The sequence below is a fragment of the Tursiops truncatus genome, chromosome 4, assembly GCF_011762595.2.
Source record: "Tursiops truncatus isolate mTurTru1 chromosome 4, mTurTru1.mat.Y, whole genome shotgun sequence".
NCBI lineage: Eukaryota > Metazoa > Chordata > Mammalia > Artiodactyla > Delphinidae > Tursiops > Tursiops truncatus.
The window spans coordinates 32,475,926-32,493,863 of NC_047037.1; the positions used below are offsets into that span (position 1 = coordinate 32,475,926).

A 17,938-nucleotide genomic window follows, 5' to 3' on the forward strand; every position below is an offset into this window, starting at 1 on the left:
CCCCCCAAGCCCTTCTTGACAGAGCCCTGGTCCCCTAATAAGTAGCAGTGGCTGCCCCAAGAGAAGTATTTTTGCTGACCTTTGTGGCTTTATCGTTCTCAGGTGGAGCACTTTTCCTCAGCCCTCACCCTCTTCTCATCCTCCTCCTGTAGAATGATGGGCACAGTATTCTGTGCTGGGGAGTTGAGGCTTGACAAATCAAGGCTGGTTTATCTCTAAACTCAATCCATCCCTCTCAGTAGAGAAGGAGAAAATCAAGTTCCAGGACTTCCCGCCTCATCAGCCCGGCTCTTCCGCCACCCACCCCAGAGGATAAAAATAGCAGCCTCCCAGGGCCTCACTGCTCTTGCAGCAACTGTGCACTGAAGCTGGGCCTGGCCCGGGAGCAGCTGTTCCCAGAGGCACAGGCCTGGTGGGAGGCATAGGGTCAGGGCAGGGTCTAGGCTGCCCACAGGGGCTAGGTGACCCAGGCCTGGCCGGGATGCTTGGAAACCTCACGAAGAGAGGCAGCACCTGGAGCAGGTTTGACCGCGACTCATCAATAAATACGTCACGAGGTGCACCAGCTCGCTGGTCGGCCTTTAAAAGAGACGAGGTGTATCCGTGATTCTTAACGTCTTTCAGGGACAAGGACTCCCTGAAACAAATGAGGAGATGTACATATCACTTCTCTGTGTGTGCTCAAGCCCACACACAGCACACACTGAGAGGCAGACACACACTTTTGCACACAACTTCATATGCGGGGGGGAGCTGTCAAAGTCCAGCATGGACCACGGGTTGACAGCCCCAAATTCAGGTTGATTATAGAGACGCAAAACGATTATAAAAAATAAAAATTTGTAATGTGTAGGAGGAATAAGGTTAAAGTTTGCTCAACAAGATCTTCTTGGAAAGTAAAAGTATACAGTATATATCCATCAAAACAGACACAGAAATGTTAATGTTGACCTCCGTTGGTAGGATAAAAGGTATTTTCTCTTTTTCTCTCCAAATAAAAAGCATGTTTCTCTTTTGCCATCAGAGCGGCCGCATCCAAGCATTTCCCTGAATCTGGAAGCCTACTCGGCTGCAGGCGCTGCCCGGGCCTGCCTGCCTGGACCCTCCATCCCGGGCGGGGGTGTGTGTGGTACAAACAATAGACAAGCAAACATCAGGTTGGTGACAACGTGGGGCGGGGACGAGCTCCTTTACAGGGTGACCGGGGAGCCCCTCGCCTTCAGAGAACCTGGAAACCCAAAGCGCTACTCGCCGGGCTCGGGCCCGCACGGAGGAGGCGGTGCGTGCGTGCGCGCTCTCGAGGCGGCGGCGGCGCGCGCACGCGCGCCACCGCGGCCCGCCTCCCGCAGCGGAAGATGCGGCCGAGGAGGCGGCGGCGGCGGCGGCGCGCTCCGGCGGTCTGAAGCGGCGGCAGGGTGCCACGGGCCGGCGGCGCGATGAGCTGGGCGGCCGCCCCCGGCTCGGGGCTGTGAGGGGCTCGGGGCCGGGGGTGGGCGGCGGCGGCGCGGCGGGCGGCCCACGCTTCTCCTCGGCGGCGGCGGCGGTGGCCATGCGCAGGACGGCGCGGCCGGGGCCGCCGGGCCGGGGCCGCCTCCCGTGGACCCGCGGCCTGAGGGCCCCGCCGCCGCCGCTGCTGCTCCTGCTCGCGCTGCTGCCGCTGCTGCTCGCACCAGGCGCCGCCGCCGCCCCTGCCCCGAGGCCGCCGGCGCTGCCTCCCGCGTCCGCCGGGCCCAGCGTAAGCCTCTACCTGAGCGAGGATGAGGTGCGCCGGCTTATCGGTGAGTGGGGCCGCCTGCGCCGGGGTGGGCAGGTAGGGTCGGGCCCCGGTGCTTCCGGCCGCCGGCGGCCCAGTCCGCGCGACCTGGACCGCGGGCGGGCAGGCCCCAGCGCCCCGGGTCGCCTCTGGGCCCCGGCCTTTGCCTGCCTTGCTGGCCGGGAGGTGTGGTCCCTGCCCGGCCCCCGCCCTGGGCCAGCCTTCCGGCCTCCCCCGCACGTCGCGGAAAGACCCGGGGACCCCTCGGCCCCCGGCGATCTACCCCGTTCCAGCCTGCTTACAGCCTCTTTAGCCTTTCGCCTTATTCCCTAGAGGCAGACTCTTCTTCCCTGCCGCTCCAAGTTTCTTTGAGCTTTCCTCAACGTGTCACTCTAGGGCCCTGGATTTTGGATACTCGAAATCCACGTTTTATTTAGGTTAAATCTGCTGTGGTTTTGATGCCCCAGTAGAGGCCACACTACGGTGCTCATACTTTCTGGTTATCGTAGTTTTTTGTTTTGTTTTGTTTTTAAATGAGAGACAGAGATTGGTTATAAGGGCACTACATGTTCGTGACAGTCTCCAAATCTTGGGACCGATAAGCGTATTTTACAACAGTGAATGAATCTCCAGGTAGCCGACCTTTTAGCTTTTTCAGTACCTTTTTGGTTCTTGTGTTGGAGTTTGGACTGATTCTGAATTTCTGGGCCACTCTTCTACTTAGAATACCTTGTAAGAAAAGGAGAACTTGGCTTTGGGTCAGTTGGTGGTTCTGTGCTACCTAATTAGCTTTGTCATTGGGGAATTAATTAGAAAAATGTGACTTTGTGGATTCTGGAAATGACCCCTTAGAGGAAGTTCTGATAGAAATGGCCCCAAATGGGAAGTCTTTGGTAGTTGCAGATAGCTATACATTCACTTTCTTTTGTGTATTATGGGCCAGAAAACCACATTTTTTTTTCATTTTTATTTCATCTCAGATTTGTGGTGCGTCTAAGTGTTTGAGGGGGAAAATTATTCTTTTAAGCATCCATTAGCTGTCATTTTATTCAATTTTTTTTGTTATAAGACTTTCTTGAGGTCTGCTGAAGTCCACTCAGTGTTAAAATGGAACTGCTTTTAAGCAGGCTGTTTAGACATTGTTACATATACGGGTTTGTCCCCTTTAACCAAAGAATGCTGTGTTTTTGTAATGTCCTGCCAGTCTATAATCCTCTTTTTAGTCTGGTGGAATTAGCTGAATTTAATTTAGCTAAGTTAAAACAGCAAATTGGATTAGTACTTGAAACAAGACTAAGGTTTAGGAAAAATAATGAATGCTTATAAATTGACTCATAACATTAATTTTAAAAATATTAATGTATTATGCATGGTTTTGTAAAGGTTTTTTGGTTAAAAGCGTGTATATAATTTGTGACTTTGTTTACATATAAGAAACCAATTGAGGTAGGGGACATGGCACAACCAGAGGCTGACATTGATTGAGTGCCTGCCATATACTTCCTCCTACATGTTTTATACACATTATTTCCTCTAATTTTCTTGTGACCCAGTGAGGTGGATATCATTATTCCTCTTTTAGAGATGAGGAAAGTGAGACTTGAACTTGCTCAAGGTCACACATTTAATAATCTTTTTTTAAAAATAATCAAACATAGTGTTGACATAGGCCACAAAAAGTTTCAAATTTCATTGAATGAAATAAAGATATTTATATAGGAGTTTGATTATGGCATGGTGGAAAAGGAGTCATTGCTAATTAATACTTGAAATGATGTATTTGTTACCTGATTGATGAGCATCCAGTTTGTGCCCAGGAGTGAGCTGTTGGGAAGAGGGGAGGGAGGATTTCCTCACTGATCAACCTTGGTCCACCTCTGGGACAAGGGGAACCTTCAGTAGTATTTTCTCTAATGCAAACAGAGTTGACCTGTTACAGTGGGTCTCTTGACTCTCCATCCTGCCAGATCCAGGTCCTCTCCTTCCTTCCATCTTCCTCATCTATTCTGACTTTATTTTTTAGCTGCCCCTGGCTGGGGAAGAACAATTGGGTGGGGCTGAGATGTATACCAGGCATACTGATTTCTCAGAATGCAGTTTCCCACAGGAACTCTTATGCTTATGGTGTTTAAGACTACTTGAAATACTTTGTACCATGTTTTTGTATCATTATGGGTTAAATGCCTTCTGAAAGCTGACTTGGGAAACTAACCATCACTTTATAATATTTGTAAGACAATTAATTTGCAATTCCAAGTATGAAACTTATAAATAAAGTTGGTAGTGACATCTTTATAAATTGAACTGATTGTTCTTGACATGAGAATAAGTTGTTTTAATCCAATTCATATATGCACATAGTTAAAAAAAGAAATCAAATAGTGCTAAAAGACCTCAAATGAAAAAACAGCAGTCTTCTGCCTTTGGCCTTTTTATCCTCCGGGCCCTACTTTCTAGTGGAAGCTACTATCCCAAGCTAGCTCTTTTTTTTTTTTTCCCCTGTTTTTTTTACTTTTCATATTTTGAAATCAATGTAGAATAAGCATTTCACTTCCTAGTATCATAACTGAGCAGTTGTCCTCTTCTCTTGCCCAAACCCCCCAATATAGTTACATCATTTTTAGTAAAAGCAGCAGTCTGTATTTAGATTATTGTGTATATATTTATATTGTAAATTTTTATTATACATTATTATATGTATACATGTACATGTACGTACACACACACACACATATATAAACTCACTTGTGAGTTAAATAGTGACCCATGGTTATGTTTTCTTCTCCTGTATGTTATTGTTTTTCCTGGAGCAAATAAACTATAAACTTTTTGAGTCTTTTCTGTATCTATGGCTACAATCTCTCATACACTCCAAGAAATTTGTTAAATGCCTTTTGATATTTTTTTTCCAGGTAACACATCAAATCATCTATCACTTTCACTTAGAGACTCCCTGCTTTGGAGCATTCCATCCTCTTCTTCCAATCTGGACAGTGGGATTATTTTTCCTGCACATACTGTACCCTTCTCTCCTGTCTTGGAGCCTCTGTTTCCTGGATCTTCTGTCTTCCTTTTTCTTTGTTTGCTTCATTTTGCTAAAGTATATCCTCAGTAGCTTACTGAGAAGGGTTGCATGGGAGGTAAATAATTTGAAGCCTTATATGTCTGAAGGTGTCTATCCTATCCTCATGCTTTATAGGTGATTTGGCTGAATTTAGAATATTAGACAGAAAAAAAAATATTTTCCCGATTTTTGGTGGCATTTTTACAGTTTTCTGGCTTTAAGGGTTTCTGATGAAAAATCCAAAATCATTCTGATTCCTTTTTTTCCTTGTGTGTTTTTTTCTTTTTTTTTTTTTTGTTTGGTTGTTGTTGTTTGTTTGTTTTCTGTTTTTTGAGCTTAGGGTCTTTGTCTTTAAAAAAATTCTGTAATTTTATCAGCTTCAGGTGTGGGTCCTTCCTTCTGTTTGTGGTCCCTCTAGTCTTAGTGAGCCCTTTCAATCAAGAGACTCATATCCTTCAGTTTTCAAAAATGTCTGTTACTTCTGATAATTTCCTACCCATCACTTGTTTTGTTTGTTTCTGAGATATCTATTGGTTTGGTTATTGAATCTTCTGGAATTGATCTTCAGATACTCAACGTATGTTGCCTCTTATTTATATCTCTATGTTTGGAGGTGGGAAGAGGGGGAAATTTTCTTAATTTTGTCTTCCAAGCTCTTTTATTTTTAAAATTTTAATGATGATTTTAAATTTTAGAACTCTTTGTTTTCTGTTTCCATTTCCATTTCATTTTATTCTAATTTTATGGATGTATTATCTTCACTTATCTTTGAGGCATGTGTTTGTTGTTTTTAATTTTTTCTGTATGTTTAACATTTTTAAAATATTTCTTCTGCTTCCTCCAATGTGCCTGTTCATTTCAGAGTTCTTTTTCTGTTCATTTAGATAGTATCTGTTGATCCTTGGCTGTCTGTAATTAAGAGTGAGATGCTGAAAAGTTGATTAGGGGAGGGCAAGCTTGTGGGTGGGTAGGTGGGTGGTCTATTGGCCTCCCTTGGAATGTGGGTGAACATTTCATTGGGAGCCCCCCCGCACACACACATATCAGCACCTTCACAGCTTCTTTGGGACTGATCAGTGTCTGCAGAGAAGACACCTGCAGTCTGCTGCCTCTGGTGTGCTTGGTGGTACACCAGCCTCTGTGGTTCAGTTTTTTCAGAAAAACTTTGGGTCTCTTGCTGGACCTGGGGGCCCAACTGCTTTGAATGCCCCTCATCAGAGGCTCCCCCTTTGACAGGCCAGAGCCTCAAGCCAGCCTTTGGTGGCCCTTGTTGCATCCAGGGCTGAGTCCCTCCAGAGGTTCTGAGAGGCAGTGACCACTCCTTCAACTGCTTTCCATCTTGCAAAAGTTTGTTGAAATATATGTTGCATTGTCTTCTTTCCCTTTCTGTGTTTGTGGTTTAATGTCTTTGTGATTTCATTACTGTCATTTTAGAGGATTCCTAGGAGGATGGGGGTAAAGGCAAGTGGTCATTCTACAGTGTGTAAATGGTTGGGCTTTGACTATTGAAGAGCTGGTGATGTGTAGTTTTTTGGTACTAACAGTATTAGGAAGAGTAGTGGTGGTGGTCACAGAAATGGTTGACACTTGAATTTAGAATGCTGCTGACGTGTGGCAATCTTGCCTGTGTCAGGTACAAAGGTAATCCCTGTTTTGGGTGTGTATTGTTACTTCCATAACATAGATGAGGAAACAGATGTGCAGGAAGTATGTAACTAGCTCATTCCTTGGTAGTAGGGCATGCAGTCTTGATAGAAGTCCATCGGTATAGAGACTCCAAAAGCCTCAGACGTTTTATGTGGCATCCCTGTGTCCCCAGGCCCTGCTTAGGCTGCAGTGTAGGCATCCATTTCTCCATTTTACTGATGAAGACTGATCTGGGGCCCTTTGGGCAGTGAATAGAGGGCCAGGTCTTGACTCAGTCTGGAATCCATATTGCCTCTTTGTCAGCTCTGGAGGAGCTGTGATTAACCAAAATGCTTAAGGACTAGAATCGGCAAGCCTGCTGCCACATGTGCTCATCTGTGGTCTTGATTATTATCTGCATTCTCTCCTGTTCTCTATCTACTTGATAATTCTAATAGCTGAGTTCCCTGGAAGTCCAGAGCTGGTGAAATCAGTCTGTGGCTGGGGCAGTACTAGGGGGTGTGGGAATAAGATGCTGATGGGTGGGGGTTATGATATAAACTGGTCATGGCAGCGGTGATGGTGGTGATAGGGAATCTGTAGGAGTCAGGGGGACTTCTGAGAATAGACTCCGCCTCATACCAATTAGAAATTCACTTTGGATAACTTGCCTCTCCGTTAAAATAAATATCCTCTGAAAGAGTTAAGTGTTGTTCACATCTTTTTTAAAATCAGTTCAATACTAGTTGAGATCATTGCTCCCCAAATCAGTCCAGTAAAAATTTTTGAAGCCCAACCAAGTACCATATATTGTGGTAGAAAATGGCAATTCAAAATTACTGAATTCCTTTTCTTGAAGAACTCAAAATTTCGTAGGGGAGACTAACAGTTGTATCTACAACTATAACACTGAGATAAGAGTTATACTGCTGATTGATACAAGTTTTTGTGGGAATGATTACTTTTGACTGTAGAAGGAGGGGGAGTGGAGAGGCTTAGGGGCTTTCAGGAATGTGTTCCAGGAAAGGAGACATTTGAGCCTCATCTTGAAGGATGAACTTGAAAGACAGAAAAGAGGAGCATTTCATGTCAGGCAGAGAAAATGGCACGAACAAATCCATAGCTGTATGGAAGCAAATTTGTGTGAATTCAAGGAGTAGGCTAAGGTGAGAAAATTTGGCAAAACCAGGGAGTGGCAGAATATAAAGCTGGGAGGTAGGTTGCAGTTAGGTTAGGAATTTGAAGTTTATTTTATAGGTAATGAGGAACTGTTGAACTTAGGAAAGGAGAGTATACAGATAGGACTGGGTTCTAGAAAAGACAGCTTCGGCCCCAGTGAAAAGGGTGGCTTGAAGACTGAAAAGCTGGATCTGGGAAATGGGACAGAGTCAGCCTTGTGCTGGTAAGAGGAATCAACTAGGACAGTTGAGGGGGAGTGGGATGGATTTGTGAGGAATTTTCTGGGAGTTTGGCGAAGACTTAGTGGAGGACACCTCAGGGCTAAAGAAGAGGGAGGAGTCACAGAGGAATCTGAGTTTCACATTTGGGCAGCTGAACTGAAGGACTCTTTTTGGGAAATGGTTGAGGAAAAAGAAAGATGAGATGAGCCACTTGTTCCTCTCCTCCCAGCACCTCTCTTCCTCTTCAACCTCAGGGCAAGTGTTTGGGGGAGGGCAGTGAGGGTGTCCTCTCTGCTGGTGTCTGGCATATCCTGCCACTGCCCAGACTTTGAGGAGGTGGGTGCTGGTGGAGGTGGGTTAGCACCTTGCAGCACACTCTTAATCCTGGGCATTTGGGTAGGGTTGGTGGCATTGATGCAGCATTAATTTGAATCCATGTGTTCTTCACTGGGAGAACAAGACTGAGACATTGTGCAATTGTGGGTTTTGAGGTTTTTTTTTCCTTCTTCGTGCTACACATGTGGGAGAACTCTGTCCAGTTATGGCTAACCTGTCCCCTATGAGTCATATCCTGAGTTGACTAGTCAGTTCTGAAGGTGCTGCCTGGAACACTGTTTGGATTTTAAGGATCATTTTAGAAACAAATGAAACGTGGGTATTTTTTTGAGCATCACAAATTGAGAAGTTCCACAGCATTACTTGTGGGGTTTTAACACAGTTATGCCAGTGTTCTGAAAAAACTTGCCAGCTATACATACTAAAACAAAACAAAACAAAAACTTGACATGAAGTAGAGCCATTAGCTACTCTGAAATTATATTATGCTTAAAAGTGTGCTTTTTTGTGTTATTGTACATCAAGTACAATGTTTTCTAATCAAGATATTATTAAGGAGCTTTCATTTATGTAGGACCTCTAAAAATGTGGTGTGCCAGAACAAAAGTGTGTATTGCTGAATTAAGTAATAAACACTTATTAATTGATTTTACTTAACTATGCCCAGCAAGTGACAGTGCTGAATGGTAGAATATTTCTGAAAAGTAATTTAATAGGTCCCATTCTTGTTCATAAGACAGATATGTTGTGTCTTGTTCATAAATAATGAACATGTTCTTATATAAATGTCTTGCTCTGTGTCAACTATTTCACATATTTTATTTTATCAACCACTGGAAGTAGATGGCATTGGCATTTATCTATAGATAAAGCTGAGGCTCTGGGAAATTACAGAATTTGCTGGAGGTCACAGAGATGTCTAGGGCTATATGACTCTAAAGTGCATGCCTTCTCTACTCTGCTGCCTCTGAAAGTTAACAGTTCAGTCTTTATCTAACTAGATCATCTGAGGGGCTTAAACAAAGTACAGATTCCTATACCTACTCTGAGCAATTTGTTTAGGAGATCTGAGATGGGGCCCAGCCAGTGAGATTTTTGAATGGCATGTTGCATGAATTGTAAGATGTACGGCTTTTTCACATTTGAACATCTCTGAAATTGGAACCATTTCACAATCAATGGTGAATCATCAGTTAATTGACAGCTCTTTTTCTTTCTTAGTGGCATCTTAGTGGCACAAAAAATAATGGTGCATTTTAGATTAAATGAAATATAGTATTTTAACAAGGTGATTTTAAAAAAATAATAAATTTATTTATTTATTTTTGGCCACGTTGGGTCTTTGTTGCTGAACGCGGGCTTTCTCTAGTTGTGGCGAGCGGGGGCTACTCTTCATTATGGTGCGCAGGCTTCTCATTGTGGTGGCTTCTCTTGTTGCAGAGCATGGGCTTTAGGTGCGCAGGCTTCAGTAGTTGTGGCACGTGGGCTCAGTAGTTGTGGCTCGCGTGCTGTAGAGAGCAGGCTCAGTAGTTTGGCGCATGGGCTTAGTTGCTCCGTGGCATGTGGGATCGTCCCGGCCCAGGGCTCAAACCCGTGTCCCCTGCATTGGCAGGAGGATTCTTAACCACCGCGCCACTAGGGAAGTCCCAATAAGGTGATACTGTGAAGGAGACAGACATAATTTGCCACCTTTCCTTTTTTTTGGGTACCTGTCACGACTTTCTTTCAGAGTTGTAAAATTCACTGGTGGTAAATTATTTACTTGTGGTAATGGCTGTGTAGTAATGTCCTTGCAGGGTAGGCAAATGATGGCAGTGAGATATTACCATTAGGTTTAAGAGCAATGGCAACTCACTTTTCAGCTAGGAAGTTGCTGGCAAGAGAAATATCAGTGGTTCTCAACCTTATTTTGTGAAAGCCTTAGGGCCTTTTCCTAGACAAGGGTGTGGATCCCACACATATTAAGTTTTGCACACTGTGATGGGGGTTCTTAGACTTTGAGGACCTTACAGGGCCCCCTGATGAAAGCTTATGGGTACACCTGAATCCCTCAAAAGCTGGTTCTGGAAGGGGGCATCTATTAACATTCTATATTTCATCCTAGGATTCTTTGACCGCCTACGTGATTTTCTTTCCTTCTAGTTTTATTGAGATTTAATTGACATAAAGCACTGTGTAAGTTTAAGGTGTCCAGCATAATGATTTGACTTACATACATCATGAAATAATTAACCACAGTAGGTTTAGTGAACACCATCATCTCATATAGATAAAATATTAAAGAGAAAAAAAATTTCATTCCTTGTGATGAGAACTCTTAGATTTCCTCTCTTAACAGTGTTCATATATAACATACAGCAGTGTTAATTATCTTTATCATGTACATTATATCCCTAGTACTTATTTATCTTATAACTGAAAGTTTGTACTCTTTGATTACCTTCATCCAACTCCCCCTGCCGCCTGAATTAAAAAAAAAAAATTTGCATACATTAAGGTTTATTCTGTTGTAGTTATATGGGTTTTGACAAATGCATCCAGTATAGTATCATATAGAATAATTTTGCAGCCCTAAGAAGTCCCCTGTGAAGGGGGGCATTTATATTTATTAATACCTTTCCTTATATTTTAAATGTTTGCTTTTAAAAATGTATTTATTATGTAAAATTTCAAACATTCAAAAGTAGACAGAATAGTATAATGAACCTCTGTGTATCCATCATCCTGCTTCAACAATTATCAGCTCATGGCCAGTTCTGTTTGGTCTATACTTCTCCACTCCCCAATCTGCTCCCTTGTCCTACTCCCCCTCATCTTCTGCTTGGATTATTTTGAAGCAAACTCAGACATAAAATTTTGTAAAAAATTTTTTGATATGTATCTCTAAAAGATAGGAATTCTTTAAAATTTTGTAATAACTATTATCACACCTAAGAAATTAATAGTAATTCAGAAATACCAAATATCTAGGCTTAGATCTTCCTGATTTCTAAATGAATGTTTATGTAGAGACTCTTGCCTGCCACCTGTTTCTTCCCTTGTCCCTGCTCCCCACCATACCACCGTTTAGTTCCTTTGGTGCCAAGCTTTTTTCACCCTAGGGTCTGCATTCGATGGTTGCTCTGCCTTATGTACTTTTCCTAGATCTTTACATGGCTAGAGTCTTCTAGATCTTAGCTTAATGTTACTTCCTCAGAGAGCCTTGCCTTCCTAGGGTTGACCCTCAGTGCCACTCTGTTCTGTCACCCTGTTTTCTTTTCCTTTTTTTTTTTTAATTAATTAATTTGTGGCTACATTGGTCTTCGTTGTTGCGTGCGGCCTTTCTCTAGTTGTGGTGAGCAGGGGCTACTCTTCGTTGCGGTGCGCAGGCTTATCATTGAGGTGGCTTCTCTTGTTTCAGAGCACGGGCTCTAGGCACACGGGCTTCAGTAGTTGTGGCACACAGGCTCAGTAGTTATGGCTCGTGGGCTCTAGAGTGCAGGCTCAGTAGTCGTGGTGCATGGGCTTAGTTGCTCCGCGGCATGTGAGATCTTCCCGGACCAGGCCTTGAACCCATGTCCCCTGCATTGGCAGGCGGATTCTAAACCACTGTGCCACCAGGGAAGCCCCCATCCTGTTTTCTTTAAAGTACCTGATACTTTTGTTGTTTCCATCTCGCTCTGTAGGAAGGCTAATTCTGTTTGAGTAGAGACCTTTTATATTGTTCCACTCTGTATGCCCAGCACCTAAATCAGTACCTGGCATATAGTAGGATATTCAGTAAAAGTTCAGTGAATGAATAAATGAATGAATCATATTTTCTTTTTGTTTTTTTTGGATTCACTATCTTGTGCCTTACTGGGGTCATCATTCTCTTGATCATTTCCCATTGCCCGCTAAGTTATTATCCAAAAGGGGATTGGCCTGAACTTATGAATGTAAGTTTAAATAAATTAGTTTTAATAGCTTATTTCCTTTGAAGTTGCCTGATTTTCCCAAGTCTCTGTCCCCTGAACCCCCCCTCTGGGTAAGGTGCCCCCCATCTTGGCTTCCATAGCTCTATACCATGTACAAACACATCTGTATCACTGTACCCATCATGTTCTATAGTTTCCCTACTGATTAAGGCTACCTCATGGCTTCGCACATAGCTGTCTCTCAGCAGACTGCTGGTCCACACTACAGTTGAAGGATGTAAAATATTCAAGAGAGATTCCGGAAAAATAATTAAAAACCAGAAAACAATTTCTAATCTTTCCTTCTGAAATGCTAACCTGCTGTTAATCCTAGCCAGTGTATTTTTTCATCTCGTACATTGTAGTTTTCATCTCTAGAAATTTGATTTGGGTCTTTTTATATCTTCCATGTCTCTACTTAACTTTTTGTGGGGTACAGTTACAATAGTTGTTTTAATGTCTGCTGATTCTAACATCTGCCAGTTCTGGGTTGGTTTCAGTTGATCTGTCATCTGTCTGTCTATCTACTTACTTTGCTTTTTTACATGCCTGGTAGTTTTTGACTAGATGGCAGACATTATGAATTTTACCCTGTTGGGTGCTGGATATTTTTGTATTCCTGTAATTATTCTTACATTTTGTTCTGGGACCAGATAAGTTACTTGGAAGCAGTTTGATCTTTTCAGGTCTTGCTTTTAAGACTTGTTAGATAAGACAGGAGCAGTGCTCAGTGTAGGTCCAATTATTCCCCACTACTGAGTCAAGACCCTTCCGTGTACTTTCTTCATTGACCTGTGACTCATGAGGTTTTCCAGTCTGGCTGGTGGGAATAGGTGATATTCCAAAATGTATGAAGTGCTATGCACTGTTAACCTTTTATTTTTTCTCTGCCCTTGTGTGGCTTCCTTATGCATGATCAGTACTCAGCTGAAGGCTCGAGGGGCAACCCTCTGCAGATCTTGGAAATTCTCTCTCTGTGTAACTCTCTGTTCTCTGGTACTTTGTCCTATGTACTCTAGCTGTCTTTGTCTTTCTGAACTCTCATATACTTTGTCTGTTTTTTGATAATTTCAGATGAGAGGGTTAATCTTGTCCTGTTATTCTATCTTGTCCATAAGTGGAAATGGCCAAGGATTATCTTTTTGATTGTTTGCATCCTTTCTAAAGTTGTTTAACTCCTTAGATTATTTGTTAAAGGAGAGAATTTAGTCTAATTTCAAGAAAAAGCACTAAGGTTGTATACCTACGCATGCGTGCACATGTGCACAAATGTGGGTTTATACTAGCTAACATGGTGTGAGAAAATATTGGATTTGGAATCTGCATATTTGAGTTTTAAGTCCATCTCCTCCTTCTGTTATATGTGGGTAGGCAAGTAATTAATGTTTCTGAGTGTTGATTTCCTCATATATGAGATGTATAGCAGGATGTCTGTTATCATATTGCCATAATGTATATGAAAATGCTACATAATCCTCAAAATAATTTATTTTAGTTATTGGTGGGGGATTTGTATGTTTTTGGATAAAAACTCAAATCATAGAATGTTAGAAAGAGAGGTCACTTAGACATCACCTGGTTGATTGCCTTGGGTAGCAACATTTATCACTCGCTGAGCAATTACTTATTGAATGTACAATAGGCCTTATTTTAGGGGCTTGACATGTTTTGGTGAATAAAGCAGATATAGATCCCTGGTCTCATGACACTAACTTCTAGTGGAGAGCTAAGTGACTTGCCTTAGAAAAGAATTCAGGTAGCTTTGGAACCTGACTCCAAGTTAGCACTTGGAGTTGCTGGGAGGGAGAAACGATGTTTGTGAGTTCTCCATTGTGCTTTGAGCCCCTGGCCATAATAGCCAACTCTAAGTTACTAATGGCCTCCACGGCTGACTGAGAGTGTGTGCTCCTATTAGGAGTTGGCTATGAAAGAAATTGAATGGTGGTTATGTCAAACTGTGAGTAAATTACTCCATGTCTACTCTAGAGCTGTACTTGCAATGCATGCATGAGCTTGGTGAGATCATTTTCTTCTTTAAATAGTGCAGGAACCAATGATAAATTAGTTTCCAGAGTATCATTTTACCAGATACTAGAACATTCTCACGCTATGGCAGGGCATGCTTCATATTTTATGTTATAGTGCTAGAGATTATGGGTTACGTTTTTGTTACTATTCTTACATAGGAATTGGGGAGCACCTTTAACATCTCTGCAGTTGTGGTACAAATCACATCTTTGGGGGAATTCTTTTATGGATTTTTTTTTTAAGATGACAGCTATATTAATTGGATGTGAAATCTTGTTCCCTGATCCTGTGTTTTAGTGTCAGCCCTCTTTATAATTTCTTACCCATCTGCTGTAGTATTTTCAGATGGGGAAGGTGATGGTATTATTTGAGTCATCCATTTGAAATCAAAAGTGACAATACTCGTGAAGAGAAAAAAAAGTGACCACACTCTCCCTTTGATTCCACACAACTTCTCTCAAAGGTCATATCATCACAGGTACTAGAGAGGCAAACCTGAGCACAGCATTTGTGATGGAGAGCTTTGGGTTTCCATTTTCAGGGATCACTGAATTACAGTCAAAGTTATGTACTGAAATGGAAGACACGGGAGGGGAGATGCTTGGTACTGGAATAGTTGTATCCTGGAGCCTGATCTGTTAAAGCAGTGGCAACTAATAACCATTCCAGTGGATTGTTTTAAGTGAGCTGTTGATTTTGATCACACATCATGTACTCTTCCTAAAGTGGCAGAGTGAGGAAAGGTGCTCAGTGATTGCAGATGCTGGCTTTTCTTTGAGAGGATCAGGAGGTTCCCTTTCTTGGTGCTGACCCCCTAGCCACTTCTTAGGGAACAAAGGATGGACCTCTTGCCTTTCCTTTGAGGAGGCCAGTTTTAGGCATGGGATGAGGAGGCAGCCTGTAGGAAGCGGGTGGAGGGAAGGGGCATGTTTACTTTGTCTTCCATTGTTGATGTCTTCTTTCTCTTAAAAGCTCACTTTAATTCTTTTTATACTCTCTGTGTGTACATGTGTACTCTCAGCCCACTTCTATCCAGACATTTATGGTTGCAGGAGAAATGTAGGAGGAAAATCTGAATGGGCAGAGATCACATGAAACATCTCATTTAATCTACAAGAATATCGTTTAAACAGCTATGGGGATTGAAGATTTATGTGCTTTTTCATTTTTAATTATGAAGATAGGATGCCCCTTTCCTATAGTCTAACATTTGTAAATTCCCTTCTTATGATGTAGTTAAATATTAGGTCTCAGCTAATTTTCTAGGTATAATTCGACTATAGCTAGGTTTATGAGATTTTGATGGACAAATTGTTACTTTATTGTATTTATTTCAGTTTGTTAGTTTCCATAAACCAGGAAAATTTGAAGTAAGAGCTCTGTATTTATTTAATTTCAGCATTGATTAAAATACAGAGTATTTACTGGTTTCATACGTAGTAAGTGATTTTGGCTTTTTTCCTCTGGCTTGTATACCACACTGTCCTCAGAACCTAGAAGATTATTTTGACTAAGTAAATTTTTAACTTAAGCTTTGACTAGCATTTGGAAACCATTGATGATATCATAGAATAATAGAGTTTTGGCTGACATTTGGAAACCATGGATGATATCATAGAATAATAGAATTTTGGGGCTGAGGAGGGACTTTAACTTTATCTGGTTTAACTCCCTTATTTTATAGTTGAGAAAATTGATGCCTGGTGAAGGTGGTTAAATAATTGATTGCCAAAGGTCACTCAGCTGCTCATTAGCAAAAACTCTGCTATAGTTCTGTTTCTACATCACTTGTTTTTCTACCTTAACTGATTCCTGATGTTTTCTTTAAAACATCATTTCCCTTAAAGTTTATCTTTGATGTAGTTGATTTTTATCTACAGCTAGCCATTCATGCATCTAACATTTGAGTACCTACAAATAACCTAAGACCCCAGCCTTGCTTGTGAGGTGCAAGGTAGTGGGGAAGACAGACGTGTGAACAGCTCCTGGAATGTATTTTGTTTTGTGCTGTAAGGTGGCTCTTTTTTAAAGGGAGGTGGTTTGGTCATTGACACTAATTGACCATTGTTGTGGCCTTAGGAATCCAATAGTTAACTTTTAAAATCATTTAGAATAATTTTTAAACTATTGTGTTATTTGAACTTGAGCTACACAGGCCAGGTCATATAGAACACAGGCCTTGAATTAGGCTTGAGCTTTTTTAAATATTGTTTAGAGGAAAATGAATATTCCTTGATGGCTGTTGAGAGTTTTGCAGAAATAACTTTGGATTCTCAGCTTGGAATTTGGGTTGTTTAAAAATAACTTATGAATAAATGTCATATTTTCTAACAATAGAGTAACATTCCTACTTTGCTGGAATTGGCAGTGAGAAATTTAAGTCTGATTATTATAGGCGAAGAACTGAAATGTTTTTCATCTTAGGTTCGAAGAGAAAACCTCTATACATTCTAATAACAAAATGCTACCTCTTCAATCCAGGGCTGTTCGCCCTTGTTCCTGCCTGCTTTCCCGCAGAGCCCCTTTCTACCTTCCACCCACTCTAGTTCCCCAGCTCTGTCCTCTGTTCTGCTGGGACTTTCAGTTTTATCTTGTAGAGCTCCAGTTTTGTTTTGAGGTCTCCTCTGACTCTTTCATACTGCTGCTTTATCTCTTCAGCTTAACTGAAACCTGCTTTCTTCTTGTGAGTGATATTTTCCTCATAATACTTTCTAGTCACTGGAAGTCAGTTTTAGTACACTGCCTCCCCATTCATTGGGCAGGGGTCAGCTTTTTTTCTTTTCTTCTTTAAAAATAATAACTTATTGGGTGAAATTCACATGACATAAAATTAACCATTGTAAAGTGAACAAATTATTCAGTGACATTGAGTACATATACCATGTTGTGCGACCACCAACCCTGTGTAGTTCCAAAATATTTCCATTGCTCCAGAGTAAAACTCCTCACCCGTTAAGCAGTTTTTTCTCACCTCCCTCTTCCCCCAGCCTCTGGCAACCACCAATTTGTTTTCTATTTCTGTGGATTTATCTATCCTGGATATTTTATATAAATGGACTAATACAATATGAGACCTTTTCTATCGGCTTCTTTTATTTAGCATAATGTTTTGGGGGTTCATTCACATTGTAGCATGTATCAATACTTCACTCCTTTTTGTGACTGAATAGTATTCCATTTCTATGTATATACCACAGTTTGTTTCTTCATTCATCTGTTGATGGACATTTGGGCTGTTTTCACATCTTTACTATTGTGAATAATGCTTCTATGAACATGTGTGTTAAGTACTTGAGTACCTGTTTTCAGTTTTGGATATATACCTAGGAGTGGAATTGTGGGTCATGTGGTAATTCCATGTTTAACTTTTTGAGGAACCACCAAACTTTCTTACAGTGGCTGAGCCGTTTTGCAGTCCCACCAGCAATGTACAGAAGTTCCAATTTTTCCATGTCCTTGCTAACACTTGCTGTTTTCTGCTTGTTTGTTTGTTTTTTAATTAATGCTATCCTAGTAAGTATAAAGTTTTACCTCATTGTGGTTTTGGTTTGTATTTCCCTTATGACTGCTGGTGTTCATGTGTTTGTTGGTTATTTGTGTGTCTTCTTTGGAGAAATGTCTTTTCAAGTCCCTTGCCCATTTTTAAATTGTCTTTCTGTTGAGTTGTAAGAGTTCTTTATATATTGTGGATACTAGACCCTTATCAAATACATAACTTGCAATATTTTCCTCCATTTTCTAGGTTGTCTTCACCTTGATAATGACTTTCAATATGCAGGGTTTTTAAAAATTTTTT

At 41.6% G+C, this 17,938-nt stretch overlaps 1 protein-coding gene across 4 annotated transcripts in view; it reads left to right on the forward strand.

The window, feature by feature from the left end:
* Positions 1 to 1,398: 1,398 nt before the first annotated feature.
* RYK (receptor like tyrosine kinase) overlaps positions 1,399 to 17,938 on the forward strand; it is a 100,150-nt gene continuing 83,610 nt past the window's right edge. For 2 of the 4 annotated variants that reach the window (XM_033855371.2, XM_033855372.2), the window contains exon 1: positions 1,406 to 1,778. In XM_033855371.2, the coding sequence (XP_033711262.1) occupies positions 1,550 to 1,778 (229 nt within the window). In that variant the 5' untranslated portion in view covers positions 1,406 to 1,549. Of the gene's footprint in view, positions 1,779 to 17,938 lie in introns of all 4 variants that reach the window. The other 2 variants (XM_073803803.1, XM_073803804.1) reach the window with 2 other exon arrangements.